Here is a 13,545-nt window from a genome sequence, read left to right as displayed (position 1 = left end):
TTGAAAATTTGATTCAGAGTGAATTGTACGTATTTTATTCGCTTAAAATATTTTCTTCCTTCGAAAGAGATATTTTTAAATAACATCTTACGTTAAATATTCTATAAAAGGCGTAACCTAAATAACATAGCAATCCATCATTTTTCTATTCGATGTAACGAAGCGTTTAAGAAATCAGTTTTACGTGAAGAAAAATCTGATCGCACATAGATCAAATGAATTTTCCTTCGCCAAAGGAAGAAGAAATGTCTATCAAGTTACAAAACCATGGTTTTAAACAATGATAATAAATCGGTCGCTGCGAACAACGCTCTGCAAATCACAAAACTACTTTCGAATCTCATCAACCAACGCTTCGTAGTTGCCGGAACAATGAGAGACCGGAAATATTTACGCGACTTCGTTGTTCGTCTTTTGTTTAAGCAATTCCTTGGCATCGAGATGAAACCGGACTAATTGCCGACTAACCTGCTGAACCTATGTTCATTGTTCGCGCGTTCATCCACGTGTACGGCTCTTTTGTTTGCCGCGAAATGGTCTCCATTGTTGACCATTCGTCGTGTTCCCGGAAAGCCGCGTTTATCCACCAATCGTCCCGAAGCAATTCGGTTTTCTTAATCGTCCCTGTGGTTCCGTTTAATTACATCCTCGGTGATTCTTAGCTTCGTCCGATCGAGTAAATACAGAGTATGTCGACCATCTTTGGCTTGCTAGACGGATCCAAGTGAAATTACGCATCACTAGTCAGGCGTAATTCGATTCGAACATCGTTGTGTTTATCGCGTCGCACCGACCGAACTTGGACAAAGGACTCGGAAAATCGACTTACTTGTGATTTTATCGAATAGGTTCCTTCGTGGAAAATGTGAAGGAAATGTAGGTTCTTAGAATGTTTGTGGATACGAGATTAAAGAGTGATGGTATTTAATTACGGAAAATTTGCAGCTAAATTGATGTAAAATAAAATTGATTTAATATCGTCATAAAAGAAGTGCATTAGAAGACAAAGCTATATGCTAATACTTTTTATAGCCGAGGTATTATATGTTCAGTTTCTCGTGAAATCGGACATTTCACGTGCTACAACCTAATATTGAATATAAAATACATAAAAATGTAGGACCTCTGGCTCCAACTTATCGCTTTTCTTCCTTGATAAATTTCACTCTTTATAAAACGGAAACGTATAACAATCCCCTTTTCACAGTCAACAGAATCCCCCTCGAAAAGGTTCCAACAAACGAGAGAACGACTTCCTACCGCGGCTGCCTCTCCGTTCAGTAGTAGAAGTTGATTTTGGTCGGACGTTCCGACCGACAATCGGCAGGTTAAACGATCGCTGGTCCAAGGTACACGTTGCAATCGGTGAATGGAGCCAGGGCCGAGGGAAAGTGCCGGAAAGTTTCGTTATCGATCGAAGCCGACAGAGTGCAATAGAGGATCGATTCACTCGCTGTCTGATAAACTGATTCATTTGCGTTCGCGGTTAATTGAAATTAAATTGCGCCCTGATTACAGGGTCACCCCATTCGATTCCTTCTGTCGCGATTTCTAACGCGTTTGCTTTTCTTTCCCTTTTTCCACGTCCAACAACTTTCCTCCTTTATATCCTCGCTATTTATACGCCGACTGGAAATATCGAGGAAATTTAGAATCCCTTTTGGAACGTCGCCCTTCAACGCGAATTTACGGCCACGTTCGAAAACTCGTCGACCGACGCGCTTTTTTCAGTCACTTTTTCCCCTTTCAACGAGCCCCCGGTTTAGTTAGCATATATCAGAATACATAAATTATATTTGACGGGCTATTCTTAGGGATTTGTAAAGAATTTCGTACGATCAGAATTAGTAATACGAAGTACTTTTAAATGGAATTTGAAATATTTGATCTGGCAGTTTAACTCTTGAGTGTTAACAGGCGTATTATGAATATATTATCTGCGTTATAGGTATTTGAATTTTCATTGAAGATATTTAAATTTTTATTAATCCTCGGTCGATGAAAACTTGCTCTTCTTTAATATGTCAAATAAATATCTTTCTCGAAACATGCACTGAAAAGCTAATTTTTAGAGTATCATAGCTTAGAGTATCACATCTTAAAAGCACCATCTCAATTTTAAGCGAGAAATGTAACAACATAAAAAAGTTACAGCATTGTCTCATAAAGATGTTCGTTTCCGAAACTTACAGATGAAAAAAAATTTTTTTTTTAATGACATCATTTTGTTTGTTAACCTCTTTTTTTATCGAAACATACTGTAGGAGGTTTAATGTATATTCCCACATTTTTTCGATCCGATGTTACTGCAATTTTTTGAACAACTATTTGCAAATTGAACAGGATCTGGCTGACTCAATGTGACAACCGAAATTCGTAAAACAAATGTAACAACCGATGATTAAAGTCGTATATCATTATGGTATTTGAATTTGGTATATTAAATAAGTATTTGAATAGTCGTTAAAGTCGTATCTCACTACGGCTAATGAAATTTTTTAATACTTTATATAACACGTAAAATCGTCTAAGGTAAATGTTTGAATACTTTCGTAAGCCACTGTATTACATCGTAGTTTTATGCGTAAAACAAATATGAATTTTACAAAAATGGTACACGATTCATTATTTATAATATAAATTTCCGAGAAGTCACGTATATTGATGTTCGATTGATATCAGGATGCATCAGCTCGCGTTACGATTTCGCGTGGCATGCGTGTCCCGCTGCTAATGGAAACTTAATTGCAAAATCTATATTAAACGATCGCGCTATGGGCGATTTTCGACGCTGGCCTGCTTTATGGAGCTCGCTTCGAGAGACTATGTACATGTATCTTAAACGAGCGTCACGATATACTTGCGGTGAATAAACATTTATCAAAGAGCCGTGAACGCGACATCTTCGTCGTTTTGCAACGAGGAAACCGATGTTTAAATACGCTGGAAAGATTCATGGCTGCTAGAACCAGAACATGAACAAATTTAACTCGCTAAATAGACCTTTGATATTATATTTGCCTTGGTACGAGTATATTCTCATGGTGTATTTTAAGTTGCTCCTAATTTTAATTACTACGGGAATTACGATAATTGAAGTTTCTTACAAAGAAGCTGACAAATTAAAAGAAATGATTTTATATTTAAGCAAATTGATAAAAATCCTTTTAAGGATTGAATATCCTTACGCTCTAATTTAATCGGAATTTTGTTTGTTTATAAGGATACAGATTATAACTGGTATAACTACAATCTCTAATTTTAATTTCAGAACTAAGAAGATTAATTTCGTAATTACTTTAATAAAATGTACATACCTAATCGTCAAATTTCTAAATTACGTGATATTATAGAAGCTTAAATGTTCGCTCGAAAGGGAAGATTTGTACCTAGAAATCTCATCGACGATTAACGTTATCGATCCTGCATTAATTATCTCAATACAAAGACATAAAAAAAAGTGGATAACTATACCGTCCCGTAATACCTCAGCTTCACAATGAGCAAATCCCCAACCAGAAGACAATCACAGCCATTTATCATGCATTCTCTGATCCTCTATTCTTTCAATTTTTTTACATTTTCACGTTTCATCTGTTCCTCTTCCATTACGAGGCCATCGAAAACTCTGAACAGGGGAAAACGTAAAAAACAAGATGAAAAAAATTGGAAATAAAATACAGAAACGAAGGAGAAACGCGAGTGTACGTAGTATATAGAAAAGAACTGTACTGTTAGCCATTTCTTGATGCACGCGTTGCACAGTATGCACCAGTGGGTTCCAATGCGATGGGACCAGATGCATTCCGGTTGACTGGCGATGCGACGGCTACTTGGATTGTGCGGATCACAGCGACGAGACTGAATGCGGCGAGTGTGCAGCCTCCTCTTCCTCTTCATCCTCCTCCGTTAACAGCACAAAGATCATGAAGAAACCCATCCTGGCGATGAACACTATGTCCAAGTCTGCTTTGCATTGCGGGGAAAGAAGGTGCATGTCGGCTAACCACATCTGCAACGGGGAGATGGATTGTCCTTGGGGTCAGGATGAGCGATATTGCCGTAAGTGAAGCATTTTTGTTGTAGACGAGGGTAGTTGTTTTATTTGGAGTACAATATTTGTTAGATAATAGTTAAGGGTTAATGGATAAGAGGAAAATAGAAGCTGAGAGATAGCGTTAAATTATTTGGAAATGAATTTAGTAAAATTATATATTAGACAAATAAAAATAAATTATATGTTACACTTATCCTATAATGTAATGATTAAACTGCGTAATTTTTTACTTTTACTTTTAATTTAAATTAAATTAAATTAAATTACTTTTAAATTAAAATTTTAAACTGCGTAATTGTGCGTAATTTTATAAACGCAGAAATTTTGTTCGCCTACCAAATACCATTACGAGGACTATACTTTTTTTTAATATTTTGCCAGTGAGACTGAGTCAAAGAAATGGTGACGTAGGTGAAGGAAGGCTGGAGGTGTACCACGCAGAAATGGGCAAGTTCATGCCAGCCTGTATCCCTTACTGGGATTCGAATTCCGCTAAAACCATCTGCTCCATGCTCGGATACACGTAAGAACATTCGCAATAAAATATCCATTATATTATCTTGTCAGACGAAAGACAGATATCTGTCATGAAATCGTTTTAGGGCGCCGCTTTCATCCAGGTTGATGGCGCAAGGTATGAATCTTACTCAAAGAGAATCTAAGACACACCGGACGAACCTTCTAAAAGAATTTCAAGAATGTATCACGGATCAAGAAGCCTATCCAACTGCTGAGTTAACTTGTTCAGAATATGGTACGCTATTTTCAACTATTAATGAGTAGTAGACTATGGTCTTTTATGCATGAAATATCCAAAGTGAATTATTCGTTATAATTTTTAATATGCAAAAAAATTGGAATAAAAATCTGATACTTGTTAACGAGCTATACGTTTCATTATTGCAAATTTATAAATTTTATACAGCTTGTGGACGGAGAAACACGGTTTATGGGCACGTGAAAGCGAAAACGAGAATCGTAGGTGGTGTAGAATCAGCTCCTGGCGATTGGCCGTTTCTAGCAGCTCTTCTTGGAGGTCCTGAACAGATCTTCTACTGCGCTGGGGTTCTAATCGCAGATCAGTGGGTTCTCACTGCGTCTCATTGCGTGGGAAAGTTAGTCATCATATATCTTTCTCGATTTTTCTAAGAAACTTGAACTTACCATAGAGAAAATAATGAAATGTTATTTTACCAGTTACACTGATATAACTGGGTGGACGATACAACTGGGGATTACTAGAAGACATTCGCACACTTACCTTGGTCAGAAGCTGAAAGTGAAAAGAGTCGTTCCTCATCCAGATTACAATGTAGGTGTCGCTCAGGACAACGACGTGGCTCTTTTTCAGGTATACAGTAACTAATACGACTTTAATTTATATCTTTGAAATAATTATTTAAGGAAAATTTGTTTGCAATTATTTTTAGTTGGAAAAACGAGTCCAGTTTCACGAACATCTAAGACCAGTCTGTCTGCCAACAGCTGATACCCATCTAATACCTGGAACACTGTGCACTGTGATTGGCTGGGGAAAGAAAAACGATACCGACTGTATGTAATACGTCTTAACAGTATAAAGTGTCGACTGTTAAAATTATACGAGAATTTTTACGAGATCAATTTGTATGTAGCTTCTGAATACGAGCTAGCTGTGAACGAAGTTCAAGTTCCAGTCTTAAACAGAGAAGTGTGTAATCTGTGGATCACGTACAAGGAATTGAACGTCACCGATGGAATGATATGTGCTGGATATCCGGATGGAGGGAAAGACGCGTGCCAGGTAAATTTGGAAATTCTATAATTTCTCCAAATAAAAATTTCGACTTCGATCTTTAACACTAGAAATATCACAGCTATGATTGTTTATAGAAGCAGTCAGATTTTACAACAGTGCTCTTGTGGAAATTTAAATGATTTTATTTCGTAAAATACATAGATAAAATTTTATCTTTTTCCTTGATTTATACGCACATCATTTCATATACATTTCATTTCGATTTCTTTGATAAAAATTTTATAGAAAAACTCCGTTTGATTTCTTCGGTGGAAATCTTAATTGTTGATAGCCCTAGCGTTCAAGTCAGAGTTTTAAGTAAATTTTCCCTTTTAATTAATAGGGCGATTCCGGAGGTCCTCTGCTGTGCCAAGACGAGCAAGACAAAGAGAAATGGTTCGTAGGTGGAATAGTTAGTTGGGGTATAATGTGTGCTCACCCGAAACTACCAGGGGTGTACGCTTATGTGCCAAAGTACGTGCCCTGGATTCGCAGTGAGATGGCCAAGTACTCTGACATAGGTATGGGCTAATTAAAGAATAAAGATCGCGATGACGATGACTCGCGTTAATAGGAGTCATTCACCGAAGAAGTATTCAGGTATTTAGTTAAGACAATAATTTGAATGACAATAAGTCTGGTCAAGAAACTAAAGAACTTTGTTAGGTGTCATGAAAAAGTATTTTGAAGGTATTAGTAATTATACACTTAGGTAGACGCGATTATTCCAGCCGTTTGTGTTGATATGTTAGCTTATAAAGATTCCAGTTTATTACCAGGACAAAATGTAAACATATTGATACAAATTCCCTTTTGAATAGCACATTTTGAAACATTGTACATTGATGAATCTTTCGAGAATATCTTTCTCTATAAAGACGATGCAATCTTAATTACGACAGACGCCTCGAGTTCAAAGTCTTCGTATTCCGTTTAGCTATGAAACTTTCTCCTTTCAACAAGTATTTTTACCGTGAACTCCTAGTTCTAATAATCCATGTACGATTATTTAAACAAAGTTCAGAGTCAAAGTAGGAAGTTGGTTGACGTAGATTAAGCAACGGTTTCGTATCTTTCCGATTTCCTACGACAATAGCTTTAAGCAATCAATTTAGACTTTTGCATTCTATTTCCATTTCTATGCAGAGGGTACTTTGAAACTTCAGAATAGACAAACGTCGACAAATTTCGATTCTACGTTGAACAATTTCTAAAAGCTTCTTTTACACTTTAACGATAAGAAATTTAGGTAAGAATGCAAAAGCAAAGGTGAAATAAGCGGAAACATATTAAGGAGAAAGAAAGCTTCAGACAACGAGCTCTCGTCGCCATTTTCTAGAAAGTCAACGCCCGCTTCTACTTTGAAAAAAGAAAAATCAAAATCAAAGTAAGTTAAGCAAAACTGTGCGCAAATTTCCCGTCGAAGTTAGAGGCGGTCAAAATTCTGCATCAGATGCGACAAAATAATTACAGGAAAAAAAAGAGATAAGAAAGAAAATTTTCTATCACCGTCGGTTTTTCGAGGAACCGCGTACGTGCCACCAAGTGGTCGATAATTCAATGGGTGTGCGTTTTACTAAAGAACGTCTCTGTTCAATGGCAAATTTCGAAACTATGGCAATTAAAAATGATCATAAAATGAATAAACGGATCGTGATTTCTATACAAAAGATGCAAGATGAATTAAGACACGGTCGCTTCTGCTTTTAAAAAACTGCTAGGGATACTTTTGTACGAGTTTTACAAACGCACACCCAACGTAGGTAAAATACTATGCACACACTGCATGAGATGCATCAGTGCATTCGTAATAAACGTTTCGTTTAACTATAAAAGTCTACTTTAGAGTATTATCGATATGGTTAATCTAAGGTGTATGTTTGTTAACGTAGATGTAAATTATAATATGTATACGTGTTTAGCGTTGCGTGTATTAATTATATAGTAATGTAATGCATATGTGTAAGTATAGACCGAAGAAACATATATAAATACGTATGCAAAGATAGAGTATGTAAGCGTTAGGATCGGATCTGAGTTCCATTCAATTGTTAGGTTCAGTTATTTTTAATGAAACTTGTTTCATAGCTAATAATGTAGCAAAATGTCTTTGCAACAATTTCAATCTACCGATATCGTAAAATTTAGCAATCATTTAGCTTTTCTTAATCTTTAAGAGATTAGAGGAAGCATTATTTCCCGATTTTAAGTTCTAACATTGTAATATCAATAATTATCAATTTAATTTTCTCAGCTCTCTGTTTAAAGCTTGACAAATATACGTACTAACTATACTAATCTCCAGCCAGTGCTTCGAAGGCATTTATTCATAGCGAAAGCATTCGAAGCATAAGCAAAAATAGTATCCAACATTATAACTGATACAACGCTGCTTGTAGTAATTCATTAGAGCACTCGGCTAGCTTAGACGTTAGATTAATACATGTTGACTGAATTCTAGGGACAATACTCTGCACCAGCACTTTTTTGATCCGCACCCAGATGAGACGAAGATAAAAAAAAAAAAAAAGAAGTGAACATAGTTTTTAAAAACGAGTATACTTTGTACTTGATATGTATATTGTTTATGAGAAGAAAATCTAGGAGCCTTACTAATTGACTTAGACTTTTTCTAAGCGATAAGAATAGCGGTATTGTTGGTCAGGACAATAATCGACCTCGTTTTTTCGTAGCGCCATTTTCTTATCCGTCTTTCTCTCTCCATCGGAGATACTTTTTGTACTGTTCGAAATACGAAGCTTGTTTTTTACGTGAGTTTTTTCATAGATATTTCGTAAGGGACAATTTATCTATAGAGGTTTCAGTTTGTATAAAATGGAGAACGTTTTACCGTCGCTAGGTAAAAGGATGCTTCCACGTGTTTCCGCTCCGCCGTTTACGGAAGTAACGACGCTTGCCCTCGTTTCGTAATCATTCGAACGGTTCCTTTTCTCGAATGAAATGCTCACTTTTCATCCCTAAGACGCGTTAGAGGATAAAAGTCTTCCTTAGTATCCAGACAACAGGTAGTTTTAAGCGAGGAATAATGTAACATTTAATAATAACCGACAATACTGTGTGAGCAGACAATAAATAATATTAGGAAATGTTCCAGAATGGACAATAAATTAGCTCGTAAGCTCGTTAGGATATAATTTAACTCGGTAAGCCAGCAGATATATGCATGTGATCGTTGAACAATTCTCTCGTGCAACGTGTATCAACGATGTAGTCGTTGAGCAAGATGATAGTTTAAAATTTAAGAAACGCTAGATCTAAACTGAGTCAGCATTTAATCTTTGATTTTCGAATGTTTCTCGACAATTCATTTCTCCATTGCCAGATTCTATTCAATGGTAAAGAAGTACTGCCTCGGTTTCCAAATATTATAGCTCGATTTTTTCTAGTTAAATTGGTGAGTTAGTCTAAAACATTAGTTTAAAATATCCGCTACTGTCTGACTAAGAGGAAGCTTGTAAAATAAGCGTTTGCCCATCGTCATATGCAGTCTCACTACTCGCTGCTACTTTCATAAGCTTTGGTTAGCTCGTACATGAAGTCGGAAGAGAAAATACGTAGAACGTAAAATGGCGAAGTTAAAAATCAAACAGGACAATCAGGAATGTTAGAACGTTTCCTTGATGAGGATATTTTTCTAAATCGAGTAGAAGGGCGCTTGATTTCGTACAATAATTTAGAAACGTTCGCAGTACGATAGATTTGAAAGCAGGTGATGCAAAGTTATACGATAAACAACGCGTAGAAAGTATTTTTGCTTTGCATCTAAAAAAAAAAGTAGCTTCTGTGTTTCTCCTTTCTCTGAGATTTCATATCAAATGGCAGTTTTCGAATCTCGTCTTCAACTATTGTGATGAGGTGGCGGTTTGTACATGAAATCGACACTTATACGTAAGTCTATAAATAAATGATACGTAAATTAACGTGTAAGCAGGTCGTTAAGGGAACTTACAAATATATTTTACAGAAACGATATCGCTCGGTTTAGTTGGTGGCCCAGAACCAAAGAAGAAAAAAGATCGTATATTTCCTTTGAGACGAAACGTGTTTCGCACGATGGATTTTTATATATTTTTTTATCGACGTGGGTAGAAGAATGCCGAGAGAAACGACGAGAGAAAGCGAAAGAGAGAAAAAGATACGTGCGTAGATCATGCGAAACGTGAGAATCGTGAGAGTCCTTGTTTCATTGAATGATTTTAGAGGTTTTTTACGCGACAAACGTTACGAGTCAATAATCGTAGTCAATTTAGGAGTAGATGTATCGTAGGCAAGACGGCTGTAATGTTTGTACTTGTTAGGTACCGTGAAATCTTCGAGTAGATCACGTTTCCCCTCCGATCCATTCATTTTCTATGGTTTCTTACATTTGTTTCTTGCAATTTCTTTCTTGCAATTTTTACAGTTTTTTAAATAATCTTCCCGATTTTCTTGGGCTTCCACTGGTTTTATTAACATTCCTTTAGAATTTTTCTAATTTTTTTGAAATTTCACTAATCCTCTAATTACTAGAATCTTACTATATTTCTTGAAATTCTTTTCTTCGATTCTGCTTACTTTCTCAACTCCGTGTAGACTTCGTTTGGAATACAGAAATTTTTATTTCACGAACATTTGGTCGATAAGCTTTTCTCCTATTTTTTTCTTTTTCATTTTCTGAATAAATTCCCAGATCGATTAATTTCGAAATACTCGAGGTTGTCGCGAATTTGCTGCGCACAAAATAACCGATGTCCCCCTAAGGAAGAAGGTTAATACTCTTCTTTAGAAGAAGACTCGAGAGGAAAGTCTTCGACAGATATTACGAAACTGCGTAACTACTCCTGTGAAGTCAATGTTTCGATTAGCGAAGTAATCCTATTAATTACGATAATTACAAAACTAGGAAAAGAAAAAAAATGAGATAACTATCTACGATAAGATTACTCTAAGCTATCTAAGCGAAAATGGTATACTTATACACTCTCACACCTAAACACGCTGTAAACGTATTTGTACAAACATATTCCGATCTTGAACGATTTACACTCGAGCCGTCTAACATCGGAGTATAAGATGTAACAAAAAAAAAATGAAACGTCTAAACGATAAGGAAACTTAGCTTAAGGAAAGAGAGAAAAATGTTGTCGTGACAGATGTGTACTATAAAAGAGGAATAATTAAAATATGTAAATTTTAAGATTCATGAAAGAGCAAGGAAAGTTGTCAGCGTATCCATACAATCGTCGTTTGAGCTTGAACGTTGTTATAATAAATACGTCACTGTATAATTACTTATCGAATCGACGATCGGCTAAATCCGTATCGGGCAAATTATACGTCAATTCGAAGTTTCGAAGGATAAACCAGGTGTAATAGGATTATTTTAACGAAAGTAAATGACGTGGGAGGAGGATATAATTGGATAGACTAATATACTAACGCGATTCGATTTGGGTTTAGCGGATCGTGTACCGGAAAAGTTGCTCTGTGGTCTTCCTCCGAAAGGAAGTTTCCAGGATTACTAGGAACTTATCGAATCATTATTACTGCATTAAATATCTATAATTTCTAATCGTAGAATTTTATCAAAATTCCTGCTTTTTTAATTCGAAGAAAACGTCGTGCGTGATACGAATTTTTCTTTTTTTTTTTTTTTTCTTTTTTTATTATCGAACTGTACCGTCAAAATTTCCTTGTCCTTGCAAGATCTCAAGAGCAGTGATTGTCAAAAATACCTGCAAGCCGTTTCAAAAGAAAATAATGGAAATTCTCTGTGGAAATGTCTTGCAAGTATGAGAATTAGATTTAAGTACACGTGTAACACACGCCTAATTAGTCGCGTGCTAAAGACGCATTTATACGCTACGTGTCTCGCCCCGCGTTCTATTCGATCGGATCCTCGATGAGACAGCTAACAACGACACCGAAGAACAATCATAGCGAAGAATATCAAGAGAATTAACTTTTTTAACACGATCCCAATACTCCATAGTTGATAATATAAAAGAGATGAAACAGACGAATACAACGCGGGGATGTCTAAATGTGATTGCTTGTTATGCCCGACACAAATCCTAATCGTACAATCAGTACTAAATACATATACACAAACATATATATATATATATATATACATATAAAAAAAATATATATTAAAAGAAAAAAAGGAGAAAAAATGAAAAATAAAAAGAAGAAACCGCTAATGTTTGCAGAATGTTTGAAGAATTAATTACAAGATGAAATAATTCTATAGCCAGAGAGAAAGAGTATCTTTTGACTCGTTCAAAGGATTTTAATTAAATCATAAGCGATGTTTGTATGTTGTATATGTTACACGTAGATGTACATACATAACTAATGTATACACAGACACATACGTATATTTATAATATACGCAACTAGATTAACGTTGACTCTAAACGTAGGTAAACATTCCATACGTTCTGTGTCGCTGTGATTGGTACATAGACCTTAGGCCAGTGTTGTACCGTTAGATTTTTAATTATCATTAACGAGGAACCGGGACAGTCATTGCCATCGATCGCTCGAATCGGCCGATCGTTAGTTTCGTGCTTCGCTGACACGAGACTTCTCCCGATAAAATATACAGTTACCGAGAAAATCGTGAAAATGAAATTTCTTTAAAGAATTCGAAAGAAGATCCGGAGAGTCTCAGAGATCTGTCAGTTTACTTTGCGACGAATTATAACAGCTTTCTTCTAATGTATGAGCATTGTATGAGAATAACGACGAAGCATTCTGTGTTTACGTAATTTCGCGAGCTGCGTGAAAAATCGGTAAATCGATGGTCGAATCTGTAATCGACCAAAAGGCTGGAAGAACTTTCACAAGCTTTGTTGACAAATTTTCCAATATAAAATATTTAATTAATATCAGTCTTCGTTCGTGTTGCCAGACGTATCAGCGTTATTAGTTAGGCTACCGCGGTTGTCTAAGGAAAAATTGAAAGCTGACAGAAAGGTAAAACGCAGTAGATTCGATGCTTGCACTGCCTTTCGCGTGAGAAATGACTGTCTGGCCTCTGGACCGTGAACGGTTCAAAAAGAACGGCGAAGAGAAACAAAAGTGGCGTTGTTACATATACACGCATATATCGGTGTGTTGGAATGTCCGCAGAAACTTAAGTAAAAGCAGATAGAAAATGAAAAAAAAAAAAAAGAAGAAAATGGAGAAAAAATATCTATATAAGCGTAACATATACTATATAATGTATAATGTATGGTAGTAGATTACCAGGAGGAAATAATGTGAAATGAACTCTTGCTGGCCGAGAGTTGTAGCGTGTCGATTAGCAGTATATCTAAACTATATGAAGATGCATCTACCTGCAGCGGTCTCGCGTTTTAAACCGCGAGAACAAACAAGAAAACGAGACGGGGGCGGGGGGGAAGTAAAGAAGAAGGAGTGTAAGGAAAGTAAAGGAATTTATGATGTCGGAACATTCGCGTGGGCCGCGCGATACAGAATTTATAATAGGAACGAGCGTACTCGTCCCCACTTTGTAACATTCTGCTCTCTGAAATTATTAAAAAATATTCCCATTTGAAATTTTAATTGCCAAAATTAATCCGCGTTGTGATAATTTCGGGTTAACGATAGCAGAAGATTAATTTTATTCTACTGTAATTCTTCAAGTGGAATTACTCTGCTCGTGTACAATTTTATATATCAGAGAATCGAACCCTTAAAG

The 13,545-nt window shown here is 36.1% G+C and overlaps 1 protein-coding gene across 1 annotated transcript in view; it reads left to right on the top strand.

The window, feature by feature from the left end:
• LOC126866329 (uncharacterized) overlaps positions 1-7,606 on the top strand; it is a 41,361-nt gene extending 33,755 nt beyond the window's left edge. Inside the window, exons 12-19 of the mRNA XM_050619789.1 lie at positions 3,766-4,062; positions 4,439-4,580; positions 4,660-4,811; positions 4,983-5,172; positions 5,255-5,408; positions 5,488-5,611; positions 5,692-5,840; positions 6,178-7,606. Of these exons, the coding sequence (XP_050475746.1) occupies positions 3,766-4,062; positions 4,439-4,580; positions 4,660-4,811; positions 4,983-5,172; positions 5,255-5,408; positions 5,488-5,611; positions 5,692-5,840; positions 6,178-6,366 (1,397 nt within the window). The 3' untranslated portion in view covers positions 6,367-7,606. The remainder of the gene's footprint in view (positions 1-3,765; positions 4,063-4,438; positions 4,581-4,659; positions 4,812-4,982; positions 5,173-5,254; positions 5,409-5,487; positions 5,612-5,691; positions 5,841-6,177) is intronic.
• The last annotated feature ends 5,939 nt before the right edge of the window (positions 7,607-13,545 follow it).

Source organism: Bombus huntii, chromosome 6, assembly GCF_024542735.1.
Source record: "Bombus huntii isolate Logan2020A chromosome 6, iyBomHunt1.1, whole genome shotgun sequence".
Classification (NCBI taxonomy): domain Eukaryota; kingdom Metazoa; phylum Arthropoda; class Insecta; order Hymenoptera; family Apidae; genus Bombus; species Bombus huntii.
This window is presented reverse-complemented; position numbering and strand designations above follow the sequence as displayed.